The following is a 14,918-nucleotide window of genomic DNA, read 5'->3' on the forward strand; positions in this document are numbered from 1 at the left end:
ACTATCCCAAAGTCCAGTTTAAAATATTTGCTGCATGCAGTGTTACACACCTGTAGTCCCAGCTACTCTGGAGGCTGAGGCACGAGACTCGCTTGAACCCAGGAGGCGGAGGTTGCAGTGAGCCAAGATCATGCCACTGCACTCCAGCCTGGGTGACAGAGTAAGACTCTGTCTCAAAAAAAAAAAAAAAAAAAGTAACAAATTAATTTGGTATTACTAAGTTTTAACCTACAAGATTAAGAGCTAACAGTATTAGAACCTAGGAGCACGATATCTGTCTTAGTCTGTTTTCTGTTGCTGTAACTAAATACCATAGACTAAGTAACTTATAAAGAATAGAGGTTTATTTAGCTCATGGTTCTGGAGACTGGGAAGTTCAAGAGCATGGCACTGGCATCTAGTGAGGGCCTTCTTGCTGCTTCGTATTTATGACATGGCAGAAGGCATCATATGGAGAAGAGAGCAAGAGCATATGTGTCAGCTCAGGTCTCTGGTCCTTTTCTTATAAAGCTACCAGTCCCAACATGGGGGACCCACCATGATGACCTTATCTAATCCTAATTACCTCCCAAAGGCCCCACATTCAATCAACATATGAATTTGGGGATTACTTTTCTAACATGTGAAATTTGGGAGACACATTTAAGCCATAGCAATATCCAAACTAATTATGATATCCACTTGTTCTCAGCATGGTTTTTATTTAATGCAACCCAGAAGCCAGGGCTGCTTTTTTTTTTTTTTTTTTTTTTAATTTTTTTTTGCCAGCTTCATGCATTAAGAAACCACTGAAAAGAGAACTTCATGCTGAGCTCATTTGCAAACCACTAACTATCTGAAGGCATTTGCTGAGAACTTGCAGTTGATTTCAGAGTATTTTTTAAAAAGAAGAAACAGCTTTACAACATTTTATTCCTCCACCTTTGACCATCTCTTCCTTCTGTCAATTTAGCAAAGGTTTATGAGACACCTATTCTGTCTCCACTATTATGCTAGGCTCTCTAGCCCTCTATAATGGAAAAGCCTAGCCCCTACCCTCAGGTAACTAGCTCATCAGCTAGGAGGGGAGATGAGCTCCTTAAAATACAAAGTAGCAGGCACACTAGCTCCCTGATTTTCTACAAGATTGTAGAAATCAGTTCCATTTCCAGTAAGATTATTGGTGAAGGATAGGGTTTTTAATGGTAATGTCTTCTTTTTTTTTTTTTTCTTTGAGACAGAGTCTTGGTCTGTTGCCCAGGTTGGAGTGCAGTGACGCCATCTTGGCTCACTGCAACCTCTGCCTCCCAGGTTCAAGCAATTCTCCTGCCTCAGCCTCCCCAGTAGCTGGGATTACAGGCACACGCTGCCACGCCAGCTAATTTTTGTATTTTTAGTAGAGATAGGGTTTTGCCATGTTGGCCAGGATTGTCTCGAACTCCTGACCTCAAGTGATCTGCCTGCCTCCGCCTCCCAAAGTGTTGGGATTACAGGTGTGAGCCACTGTGCCTGGCCAGTAACGTCTTCTCTAGCTGTGTGACAGGTAATGGACATTTGAGCTCACTGCCTCCCATGAGCTACTCAACAAGGGGGGCCATGTTTATGAAGGACTACCTAGGCACTCAGCCGGACTGCCAGAAGCCTATGTGGTGGGCTCCTCCTGCCAACCCCAGCTGCCATCAACAACAACACTGCAGTTACTTTTATTATATTGTACTTGTTTGTGCTGGTGTAATCCATACTGAGGAACAACAGTTTTTAAAATCCCCATAAGTCTCATCAAATAAAGATGTTACTGACATTATTTTATTACATTGTGCAACAGACTCTGTAGGATAAGCCATAGGGAAGATTTAGTATTTAGTGTACAGGAATAGTCTGACAAGCCAAGTTTTTTGTTTGTTTTTTAATAAAATGGACATGCAATTGCTTGACTTCCGGCATTTGCTGCTGGAAAAGAAAGCTCACTGCCAAATTGTAGAATGCCGTGATAGGTGTTTTTTGTTCACCTCATTCCTGACTTTTTCTCTCTTTTCCTTTCCGTTTCTCATTTGTTTTACTGGGGGGTTTATTTGTCCCTATAAGTCACTTGAAATTCTCTGAGCTAAGCCAGGGGTGGTTGTGAGAAGAGGGACCTCCTAGGATCCCACATCCCTGTTGGACTGGGCCTGAAAGGAGCCTCACAGGGCTGTCGCTGTCTTGTTCTCTGCAGATGCCTTGGGGGTGGGACTACTCAGGTTCCTCCAACCTGGGAGAGCTGAAGCTTCTGCTGGAGGAAGCGGTCATGCTGCGGCGCCTGAAGTCTGACGTCCTTTCCCAGCTGCCTGCCAAGCAGCGCAAGATAGTGGTGATTGCCCCAGGACGGATCAATGCCAGGACCAGAGCTGCCCTGGATGCTGCAGCCAAGGAAATGACCACCATGGACAAAACTGTGAGTCCAGGGCTGGAGACGGATTTGGAAGCAGACGTGTCTAGGCGTTCCTTTCCATGAGGGGCCCTTGAAAATGACCCGGCGTTCTCTCAGCTTTCCTTTCTGTAACACCTTTTCCCTCTTCTCTAAGCAAGAAGAGCAAGTCCATTTCATTCCTCAGCCTACCTAAGTCGGTTTTGAAAAAATCCCTTATTAATTTGTGGTTTTATACTTGTATAGATCGCTGTTGATGGATGGCCATAAAGATAAGCACAGGCAACAGCAGGGTGGTGATCAATATTCCGAATCTCTCAAAGAATGTGGAAATTATGTCTACTATATTTTGAGAATGCCTCAGTCTAGTAACAGTTGTTAGAAAATTAGTCCTAACGTATTTGATACATATGTTAATCCTTTAACCATACTGTGTCATTTGTGTTAGTCAAAATAATAAGTCAACATTCATATAACAAAATAGAGTTTTCAAATCCTCCTAACCTTTTAAATCCCTATTACAGGCATTTATGGTTAGCAGGAAGTTGGCAGCCCCCTTTTACAGAGAGGGAAACTGAGGCTCACAGAGATTGCAGTTTGCCAGGGTCTCTCAGCTGCTCCACCGCAGAGCTGAGGTTGGAACCAAGCCTCTTGCCCCTATATTTTAGGACTCTTTTCACTATGATGGTTTTATCTTTTCAAACACTTTTATTTTATTTCTGTCTTTAGTGTCATACTGTGCTAAGTGCTATAAGCTACACCAGCTCTGTTTCTGTCCTCTTAGATAAAACCTTGTAATTTGTATTACCAAGAAAATAACAGTCATTGATAGTTTTCAACATCATGAAGCATTAGCTGGGCTTGATATTACCCCATATAAAGATATTTAGATATAGATCGCAGCCTTCTGGGAGGTTACAAAATAAGTAAGAATGACAAGAGACAGAATGCATGTTTTTCATGTTATTTTACCATGTGATGAGCAAGATTCATTGATAACTTTTAAGAAACGGCAGGATAGAGGATGCACTGGCAAAATGTCAAGCTGTATTGAATTTATGCTGTATTACATGTAATAAACTGGATGGTCTGGAGTAAGTGAGCAGGCATCATCTCTTTACTGTGAAGTTTTCAAACAAAGTTAAACAACATTGATGTGAACGTAGAGACCAGTGTTCCCAGATTATATTTCAGTGGAACCATGAGTAAAACCAGGAAGCTTTGTCACTAAAATCAATCTTGGTGCTCTTTTGTTTATTTTTAGAGATAAAAATGCAATGAGTAAAATATTTTTTCTCAATTTGAAGTTTTTTCTTATAACTTTTTCTTAAACAGTAACTTTTGTCTACTGGTGAACTCTACCAGACAAAACAAATGAACTGGTATAGCAAATATATTAATGGAAAAATTGAGACATGCAATATTTTTAAATGCAAAGATCTGAATATTTATAAAAGGTTATTTTTTTTTTTTGCCAGCAAAGTTGTTCCTTGTGTGTGTGAGATGGAAGTAAGTTTGTTAGTGTTTCGTGAGATTCCCCAGAGAACACCCTCACCAATACCTGGTTCACCTCCTGAACCAGTTCCAGAACAGCCAAGGTAGACACCTGAAGAAGCAATTAGTGGGCATTTGAATTAAAGAGGAAAAGCACATTAGCTTGTTAAAACACAACTGTGAATTATGTAGTATGGCCAAAAAGAAAAAAAGAAAAGCAGTAGAAATTTTGTACTTAGTGCAACAAGATTTGAAAGCATTTTGTAAACTTCCACCAACTTGTATAGTTCTTCAAGTAAAGGGAGTGGCTCTTTTCAAAGATGGTTTCAGATGCCACCTGAAAGTTTGATTTCTGAGCTTGTTGGTGATGCTATGAAATTAATTAGGAAGTACCATGAAACTTAGGAATGTTGGGTGTTTCATAACTTTAGGTAGCTATACAAATCCAGTATTTTGGGGGATATTTTCATATTTTCTTGCTTAGAAATGGAGCTACAACTCCCTTTTGGTTGTGGAAAAGTACATAAGGGGCCGGGGGTGGTGGCTCAAGCCTGTAGTCCCAGCACTTTGGGAGGCCGAGGCAGGCGGATCACAAGGTCAGGAGATCGAGACCGTCCTGGCTAACACAGTGAAACCCCTGTCTCTACTAAAAATACAAAAAATTAGCCGGGCTTGGTGGCGGGCACCTGTAGTCCCAGCTACTCGGGAGGCTGAGGCAGGAGAATGACGTCAACCCGGGAGGCAGAGCTTGCAGTGAGCCGAGATTGCGCCACTGTACTCCAGCCTGGGCGACAGAGTGAGACTCCTTTTCCAAAAAAAAAAAAAAGTACATAAGGATAGTGCCGGTTGCCTAGAATCCTGCCTGTTGGGTGATTATCCTCCTTGCTTTGTAAACACTGCAGTCTTAACTCCATTTTGCAGATGATGAAAATGAAGCCTAAATTGCAGCATCACTCTTCAAGAATCCAGCTGAGAAAGAGCCCGGAGCTCTTCTCAGTTCAGCACTGGAGAGTTGCTGTCTGCTTCCTTGGAGGCTTAGGAAAATTAAATGTTTATCCCTGAAAGATAGAAATTGAGTTGGTACAGATTACCTTCAGTGTGATGGCTGAAGCCAGACACTAAATTCTTTCAGATAATAATTCCTTAAGAACTTGCTGCCTTTTTGTGTCTTAATATAAATCCATTTTTATAATGGAAAATCCAAGTAGAAAACAGATGTGTGTGCTTTGGGCCATCAGAAGCTTTGGATTTCTAAAGTCATTGATTTGGTGCATTTCTAAACCATGGATCTAATCAGGAGCATTGCTGTAACTTGCTTCAGGAAGGGAGTCAGCATCAGCTGCAGGCTGGACTACATGACCGTAGGCATGTCTTCCAAACCCTGGCCAGCTATGAAATCCTGAGTTGGAAGGGTTAAAATGGGGAATTATGGTTTGGTTTTTTTTTGTCTGGTTTTAGTCGAATAAGGAGGCCCTATGGACCTATAGAAAGTCCCCTCTCTCCACTGCCCCCAGTTTTTTAAGTTACTTTTTAGTCCCAAGTTTCCTTGCAATTTTGCAAATCATGGTGACTCCAGCCAAGCACTGCTGACCTGCCTGTCAAGAATTGATTCTTTCTTTGTTCCTTCACACCTTTCCATCTGGAAGAATACATTTCTTAAAAAACTTTATATCGGCCGGGCGCGGTGGCTCAAGCCTGTAATCCCAGCACTTTGGGAGTCCGAGACGGGCGGATCACGAGTTCAGGAGATCGAGACCATCCTGGCTAACACGGTGAAACCCCGTCTCTACTAAAATACAAAAAAAATTAGCCGGGCGAGGTGGCGGGTGCCTGTAGTCCCAGCTACTCGGGAGGCTGAGGCAGGAGAATGGCGTGAACCCGGGAGGCGGGGCTTGCAGTGAGCTGAGATCCGGCCACTGCACTCCAGCCTGGGCAACAGAGCCAGACTCCGTCTCAAAAAAAAAAAAAAAAAAAAAAAAAAAAAAAAAAACTTTATATCACAGGAGCCGAGGTGAAGGAGCCAATTTATAGAATATAATGTATAATGAAAGCCTTTTCTCATTTTTTCAGCTGAAATAATGGATTTCGCTTCACAGGCTAAGGAAAGCTGACTGTGGTCATCTTTTGTCTAAAGCCATTTTTTCGTCCTCAAGACCAGGAGCAGAGAAATGGAACAAGTCCATACAGATTTCCTGGTGACAATATCAGTTCACCCTTGCCATTTGATAATCCACTCAAATTTCCGATGTAGAAAAATTTAAAAACTCCATTGGATCTAATTTAATTAAGGTCTAGTCAGGAACAAAGAATGCAGGTTATTTAAAATTTCCTGGACAGTAGCTGGCAAAAGAAGTAAGATCATGAATAGAGAGTATTATGTCTGCATAGTTTGGGGGAGTTTTTTTAAAGCTAAAACTATTGATTTCTCCCACATTAAAAGTATTAATACAATAGATATCCATTGTATAAAATCTGAAAAATAAAGAAAAATACTTAAAATCAGTAACATTTATTGAATACTTGCTATGTGCTGGGCATGGTGCTTTACGTGTATTGGGTCATTAAATTCTCACCATCAGCCCAGATATTTGAGCCTCAGAGCCTGCACTTTTAAGTGCTACAAATTCTGGTTCTACCATTTAGTAGCAGTGTGACAAGTATACTCCCTTGACTTTTTTTGCCTCAGTTTCCTAATCTGTGCAGTGGTGATAATAGTGCCTCCCTCATAGCAATGCTAATTATTAAATGAGTTAATGCATGCTTAGTTCTTAGACCACTGCTTGGCCCATAATAAGTGGTATATGAGAGTTGTTATTTTTATTACTATACTATAAAAAAGAATCATCTTTTATACAACCATAATTTTGGCATGTATAATTTGAGTATTTTTCTATAATTATGTGTGTATATGTTGCTTTAAGATATATTTTTTATATCTGCACATAAATATATATAAAATATTATATTTTATATATGCAATAAGCAATACGTATATTTTAAAAGCAGAACTGGGATCGTACAAATACGTCAAGTGGGAAGGAAAACAGGTTACTGACTTATGAAGACTTTTCCATGTTGTTAAATATTCTCTTAAAACATAATATTTAGCCAGGTGTGCTGGCTCACTCCTGTAATCCCAACATTTTGGGAGGCCAAGGCGGGAGGATCACTTGAGCCCAGGAGATTGATACTAGCCTGGACAACATGGCAAAACCCTGTCTCTACAAAAAATACAAAAAAATTAGTGTGTACCTGTAGTCCCAGCTACTCTGGTGGGAGGCTGAGGTGGGAAGTCCCAGCTACTCGGGTAGGAGGTTGAGGTGGGAGGATCACCTGAGCCTGGGAATTTAGGACTGAGGTGAGCTATGATTGTGCCACTGCGTTCCAGTCTGACAGACAGAGACCTTGTCTCAGAAAAAACAACAACAACAACAACAAAATCGTTATATTTAAAGACTGCGTAGTGTTTTCTCACATGGCTATAATTTCGTGGATCGTTTTTGTTGGGCCTTTAAGTTATTTTCAATTGCTCACTATTCTGAGTAATACTGTACTGAAAAAGTAGCTTACATAGAAATTTGTGCACATGTGATTTTATAATGAGAATCACTTTTAAGGAGTAAGTTGCTGGATGATGGGGTTTTGGCATATTTTAAAGGGGGTTGGTACATTTTGCTGCATCATCCCCAAAAGGGCTAGCCCAGTGTACCATCCCACCAGTCATGTATACTAGTGTTTGTTTCTTCACACTCTCATCAACTCTAGGTGCCAAATGTTAGGGCAAGATTCCTGAAAATGCTTCTCAGCAGTTTTCCATCTGTTTGTTTTGCCCTCTTTCTTTCTTATTAGGGAGTGTGGCATGAGTGAGTGTGGATGGGAGGGGTAGGCTGTCTCTGAAGGACACAGGAGTAAAATTGTAGGGGGGACCGAATGGGGTGCAGTCTGATGGAGGCACACATGCTGCGAGTGAGGTCATCATATGTAAGCCTGCCCTGCCCCTTTGGCTACTAGAAACTGCATTGGGTTGGAGGGCTAGCCTGCTGCTGGGGACCCTTAGAGGTCCATAAATGGATTTCATGAAGTCTGAGCTCACTAGCCACAGGTGAAAAGTTGTGTATGTTTCCAGAGCCTGATATAAAATAGGATAGGTCGCTGCCACTGCCAAGACACATGTAGGATATGAAAGGGATCTATGGTCTAATCAGTGACCCCACAGCTTCCTGTGGTTCCTCAGCATCTTTCTTTTTGCCGGTAAAGTCCTAGAGGAAAGACATCATTCAAAGCTAAGAAGCTGGCCAGGTGCAGTGGCTCATGCCTATAATCCCAGCACTGTAAGAGGCCGAGATGGGAGGGTTACTTGAGCCCAAGAGTTTGAGACCAATCTGGAAAACATAGTGAGATCCTGTCTGTACAAAAAAATTTTTAAAAAGCTGGTGTGGTGGTGCACACCTTTAGTCCCAGTTACTTGGGAGGCTGATGTGGGAGGATCGCATGAGCCCAAGAGGCTGAGGCTACAGTGAGCCATGATCGTGTCCAGCCTGGGTGGCAGAGCAAGACCCTGTCTCAAAAACAATAAAAACAACCCCAAAGCCAAGAAGCTGTTTTAACCAGACAGCTTTTTCCTCCATCCATGGTTATTAGTTTTAGGTAGTCTGGCTGTGGTTGCTTTCTTGAGTTATTGAGATCTCAAGAATGACAGGTTCAAGGCTGTAGATGTTATTGCTGTTGAATCATGTCTTTGTTCCCCGGGGAAGCTGTCCTGTCAGTCACAGATCTTACAGAGGCCAGGCACAAGAAGAAGGTCCACCTGTAAAACCGTGCTTGCTGGTGGAAGGAGATGGCCACCTGTCTTGGTCCATTTGTGCTGTAACAAAATACTTTAGACTGAGTCTTCTATAAACAGAAACGTATTGCTCACAGTTTTAGGGGCTGGGAAGTTCAAGGTCAAGTGGCCAGCAGATTCAGTGTCTAGTGAGGGCCCAGTCTCTGTTTCAAAGAGGGTGGAAGGAACAAACACGCTCTCTGTCCTCATGACCTAAGCATCTCCCAGATGCCCCACTTCCTACCACCACTGTACTGGAAATTAAGTTTCAGATTATGAATTTTGGGGGGACACTCTTACTGATGATGGTAAGAATATGATCTCTGGGAGGCCAGAGCAATAGTAAAGGTGATCTCACATTATTATGAAACGATTTGAGCATCTCCTGTGTTAGCGATCTTTATTAGGAGTCATGTAAATGTAAACCCTAAAGAAAACACCGTTTCTTCTTCTGGGAAGTTAATTACCCTATGGGGGAGGTAGACCAAGAACATCTGAATAATGGTTTTAAAATGATGCTAAAATAGACCAGGCACAATGACTCACGCCTGTAGTCCCAGCACTTTGGGAGGCCGAGGTGAGTAGATCACCAGACATCAGGAGTTTGAGACCAACCTGGCCAACATGGTGAAACTCTGTCTCTACTAAAGATACAAAATTAGCTGGGCATAGTGGCACACGCCTGTAGTCCCAGCTACTCAGAGGCTGAGACAGGAGAATCGCTTGAACCTGGGAGGCAGAGGCTGCAGTAAGCCGAGATCGCGCCACTGCACTCCAGCCTGGGCAAGACAGAGCGAGACTTCATCTCAAAAAAATAAAAAATAAGGTAAAATAAAATGATAGTAAAATAGATAGTCATGGTCCATTGGAATTGATTAAGTAAGTCTTGGAGAGAGGTAAGCTCTGTAAGTCAGGTAGTGACAGCTTGGCAGAAGAAAAGAGGGAAGCAAAAAGCAAGTTGGGGAGATGTCACATGTAAGTTGTCACCAGGCTGTGGTAAATAGGTATGCTTAGCCAAGGCCACATTTCAGTGCATCACATGGGTTTGGTGTATATGGTGAAATGCCTACCTGAAATGCTTTTCCAAAGAGCTTTTATGTTTCTTGCCTCTCGGATTCTTGCAACAGTTCTTGGACAATGGCAGAGTGGCTCTAATGCTGTCTCTGAGGACAAAACCAGACCCAGGCAGGTCTTCTGACTTGGCGAAAGTGAAAGGGGAATTATGTCAGCACCAGGGTCTCCTGACTCTCGTGAGGGGTGGTTGAGATTTGTAAAACACATAGGAGCAATAATTAGATCCACTCATCCCAGAGTCTCAGACTGGGGCACTTAACATTCTTAATTTCTCTTTCAACAGAAACAGCAGCAGAAAGATGCCCTCATTCTCTTCTTCAACAGAACGGCTGAAGCTAAAATCCCATCTGTCATGTAAGTGGTCACTAAGCGTCGACCTCTCTCTCTCTCATCTTTAAAAAAAAAAAAAAAAACAACTTATTACTTTAGTCTGCCTGAATGATTTTACTGCTAAGAAATGACCAGAGATTATTAAATGTGCCTTTTGTTGAGGAAGGAAAAAATAAAACAGATGATCAGAGAGTAGAATCATAGCTGCCTTGAAAATAAAATTTAGGGGCCAGGCTTATGCCTATAATCCCAGCACTTTGGGAGGACAAGGTGGGAGGATTGCTTGAGTCAAGGAGTTTGAGACCAGCCTGGACAACATAGTGAGGCCCCATCTCTACAAAAAATGAACAGAATTAGCTGGGCATGGTGGCATACACCTGTGGTCCCAACTACTTGGGAGGCTGAGGAGGGAGGATTTCTTGGGAGGGAGGACGGTTGAGGCTGCAGTGAGCTACGATGGTGCCACTGCACTCCAGCCTAAGCAAGAGACTGAAACCCTGTCTCAAGGGAAAAATGAAAAAAGTAAAAGTTTAGGGCACCATGCCCTTGATTACCCACAAGGTGTAAGTTGGCCAGTAACTGGAGCTACTACTAGGATGCACCTGGGTCCCTAAGAGATCCTGTCTTGAGCCAAGTAGGCTGGGAGCCCTAGGAGGGTGGGGTTGTCCCCAACACTAAAAGGGAGAGTTTTTCTAGGAGAACTGGGATCATTTGCCTTTAGGGAAAAAAAATGAGAAGGAAAAACTGCCTTATGGGGATACTCGGGTCTTCCCCAAAGTCAGGGATTGTCATCCATTACTAACCTAAATAAAAAGATAAATGTCAAAGTCTGTTCAAAAGATACGGGCATTGTCATGCTTAGTTCTATTTCCACCTCATAAACTAAGCTAAAGTAATAATTTCTATTCTTAGAATTATTCATGACGGAATCCTCAATCGTATGCCTTTCTTAAGGAAAAACCCACTCCTATTTAAATATCACTGGGGTAGAAACCTGGCAGTTCTAATGATGTGCAGTTTGCCTGACTTTTTTTTTTGTTTAACATTCATGTGATGCTCTGGCAGGATAATGGTCCAACTGATGAAATTACGATGAGAATGGATTCCGTAGGGCTGAGTGGTGCCAGACTGGCTGTGGGGACTGAGATCTGGGGATAAATTAGGAAACATACCTTCCCCACCCTCGTACTCGGCCCACCTACCTCTCCACACCCTCCACTGAGGCAAGAGAGTTCCCCACACCACTCGATCTGCACTGCTCCCTGGAAAAACTGCCCAGTGCTGGCCTGTCCCCTTCACCTCCTGGGCACTGCCCTTTTCTTTTTTTTTTTTCTGAGGCAGAGTTTCACTCTTGTTGCCCAGGCTGGAGTGCAATGGCACGATCTCAGCTCACCGCAACCTCCGCCTCCCAGGTTCAAGCAATTCTCCTGCCTCAGCCTCCCTAGTAGCTGGGATTATAGGCATGTGCCACCAGGCCCAGCTAATTTTATATTTTTAGTAGAGACGGGGTTTCTCCATGTTGGTCAGGCTGGTCTCGAACTCCCGACCTCAGGCGATCCACCCGCCTCGGCCTCCCAAAGTGCTGGGATTACAGGCATGAGCCACTGCGCCCGGCTTGCCCTTTTCATTTATGACCCTGTTACGGAGCTCATGAACTCCAGATGTGGTTTTTATGGCCTGGAAACTTTTCTCCCAGAAACACATCTGAGTTGCCCCCGCCAACCCATTTCTCATGTGCTGTGGAATAACAGATGGCAAGGGTGTGCGTTTCTCCCTTGCTCCCTCAGCTCAGGACCTGCAAAATTCAGAGTCCACCGGGTGCCTCTCTCTTCAGATACTGCACCCGGAGCCACCCATTTCCCTTAGAAATTTTAAGTCTTTCTACCACCTCATAAATAAACTTTGGTCATACCTTATATATACTTTCTCAAAATTCTATATACAATAAATTGTATAGTACTTTGTAGTTTCCAAACATTTTTTACACCTGCGAACTCATTTCACATTTACAGCATCTTTGTGAGATCACGTAAGTCACACTGGCTCCGTTTTTAAAAATGCAGACACTGAGTGAATCTGTGACTCTCTGGCCCTCAGAGTCACACAGCTAGTCAGTGGAAATTAGACTGTACGTCTTCAAAACTCCAATTTCCTCAGCCAGTTGTTTTTCTTTTCTTTTTTGCTGTTGTTTGTTTTTTCATTTTAATGGGCATCTTTTAATAAAAAAGCCAAGGTTGTTGTGGTAGGCAGATATTTCAAGCCTAGGAACTTGTAGAAGGTTATAGAACCACAAAACTGTGTATGAGATATAGAGGGGATAGAGGCATTAGGAAAATTGGGGCCTGTGGTTATTATGAGCTCACCAAGTGGATTTTGTGGCCTTGTGACTTTTTGATGCTGTAGCCATAAACTTTTTTGCTTATATCATGGCAAATTTTATGTCTCTCAAAATAATTAAAGTAAATTCTATTAGTATGAACAGTTCACAAATTGAACTCAAATCTGGTGCCCTGGTCAGTCATAGTGCTGTTTGAAATGACTCTTGGATGTTTACAGGGCAGTCCACGTACCCTTCCCCCACCTAAGACATATCCTTCTTTAAGGAAGGTAGAGTCTGTTCCCCGCCCAGACGCACCCATGGCTGGTGATGGCTTCAGCGAAGGAGCTCACTTGCCACTACTGGGCTTACCTCTTTGGAATTGTGATCCCTCTTCAGGGAGCTACCAGGGGAGAGGGGGACCCAGCCAGGGTCTCTTAACCCGGTGACTTCCCACCCCACTGCTCCCTGAGGGTAGCCACCTTAAGGCCAAGCGAAAGATAAGAGGTGGGAAGCTTGCCAGGTGCGGTGGCTCACGCCTGTAATCCCAGCACTTTGGGAGACCGAGGCAGGCAAATCGCTTGAGGTCAGGAGTTTGAGACCAGCCTGGCCAACATGGTAAAACCCCATCTCTCCTAAAAATACAAAAATTAGCTGGGCGTGGCGGTGTCCATAATCCCAGCTACTCAGGAGGCTGAGGCAAGAGAGTTGCTTGAACCCGGGAGGCGGAGGTTGCAGTGAGCCGAGATTTCAGCACTGCACTCCAGCCTGGGCGACAGAGTGAAACTCAGTCTTAGGAAAAAAAAAAAAGGTGGGAAGCTAAGAAAAAACACAGTGGATGGAACGGAGAAGTAAATTAAAGGTAGGCCAAACAAATGAGATCCTTCTCTCCATAGTCCTCTGCCTTGGAAGAGAATTTATTTACTACTGACTTAATTACTGGCCCTGTCATTTGAGGTCTAAAGTGGGAGGAGCTGGAGATCCTTCCCGGAATGTCTCTTTAGTATTGTATATGTCTCAATGTTTAGCTTCTAGAAATCTGTGTACTGTCAATAATTCCTTAGTCCCCTCCCTAAGTACTTTCAGTTCTACAGAGGACACTCTAATTTGTATATAAAATACATTATAATGATAGTCGGGGCCGGGCGCGGTGGCTCAAGCCTGTAATCCCAGCACTTTGGGAGGCCGAGACGGGCGGATCACGAGGTCAGGAGATCGAGACCATCCTGGCTAACACGGTGAAACCCCGTCTCTATTAAGAAATACAAAAAACTAGCCGGGCGAGGTGGCGGGCGCCTGTAGTCCCAGCTACTCGGGAGGCTGAGGCCGGAGAATGGTGTGAACCCGGGAGGCGGAGCTTGCAGTGAGCTGAGATCCGGCCACTGCAGTCCAGCCTGGGTGACAGAGCGAGACTCCGTCTCAAAAAAAAAAAAAAATAATAATAATAATGATAGTCGGAGGTAAAGTGAAAACTGTTGATCATCTTCTGTGATCCCAGATAATAAGAATGTTTCAGTAACATACCAGAGACACATAAAACATAAGAAGTATATGTTTAATCTGTTTTGTTGTCATTGTCAAATGCAGTGAATATATCTTGGACCTACTGGAAAGTGGAAGAGAGAAGTTTCTAGTGTTTGCACACCATAAGGTGGTCCTGGATGCAATTACACAGGAGCTTGAGAGAAAGGTGAGCTCCCTTTGAAATTCACTATGGGCTGCTTTTGCCATGTTCCAAGTTGTTCTGGTCAGGCTTAGATCAGATCCAAGCAAAGTGAGACCGATGGCTTCCGGAAGCATTGCTGAAGACTTTCTGAAGAACAGTTCTTCTTGTTTGTAGAACCACAGTGGGGTCAAAATGTTTCCCCAGCCCTGTCATTTTAACTTCCTCCATGCTCCAAATAGATATCGCAGGAGTCTTGCTTTAGGAACGTCTCCCAGGGGCTGTTCATTATTCTGCATAAATAATTACAAAGTTGGCAAGAGAGGAGATAGCAAAATTGTCCTTTTGTATGGAGACAAGTATTTATGTGAATGTTTTCCTCTTTTCCTTCCTTTCATTCCTCCTCAGCACTGTCAAAGCACTTTTATTAATTACACGTGGCGGTGTGCAGACGTTAGAAGAGAGTTTTATGGCTCTCTTGGAATTGAACGAAAGGGATCTAGAAGGATTTCCAAGGATGTTTATGAAAACTGAACACATTTCATCCCCTTTTCATTTTGGTTAAATTTAAGGCAGTAAATTGCTCTTTGTCTTCCCTTATCATTTATTTTTATATAATATTTGAATATACATTAAGGATACAGAGAAATATACAACAAACACCCATGTATCTCCCACCCAGATTTAATAAATGAAAAGTTTCACTGTATTTATTTCAAGGTTGTTTTAGTTTTTTTATTTTGAGGCAGAGTCTTGCTGTGTTGCCCACACTGGAGTGCAGTGGTGGCAGGATCTCAGCTCACTGTAGCCTCCGCTTCTCAGGTTCAAGTGATTC

General features: G+C 43.0%; 1 protein-coding gene across 2 annotated transcripts in view; it reads left to right on the forward strand.

The window, feature by feature from the left end:
* SMARCAL1 (SWI/SNF related, matrix associated, actin dependent regulator of chromatin, subfamily a like 1) overlaps positions 1–14,918 on the forward strand; it is a 65,788-nt gene that overhangs the window by 36,715 nt on the left and 14,155 nt on the right. For both annotated transcript variants that reach the window (XM_025404267.1, XM_025404268.1), the window contains exons 12-14: positions 2,192–2,410; positions 10,057–10,127; positions 14,008–14,110. In XM_025404267.1, the coding sequence (XP_025260052.1) occupies positions 2,192–2,410; positions 10,057–10,127; positions 14,008–14,110 (393 nt within the window). The remainder of the gene's footprint in view (positions 1–2,191; positions 2,411–10,056; positions 10,128–14,007; positions 14,111–14,918) is intronic.

Source organism: Theropithecus gelada, chromosome 12, assembly GCF_003255815.1.
Source record: "Theropithecus gelada isolate Dixy chromosome 12, Tgel_1.0, whole genome shotgun sequence".
Classification (NCBI taxonomy): Eukaryota; Metazoa; Chordata; class Mammalia; order Primates; family Cercopithecidae; genus Theropithecus; species Theropithecus gelada.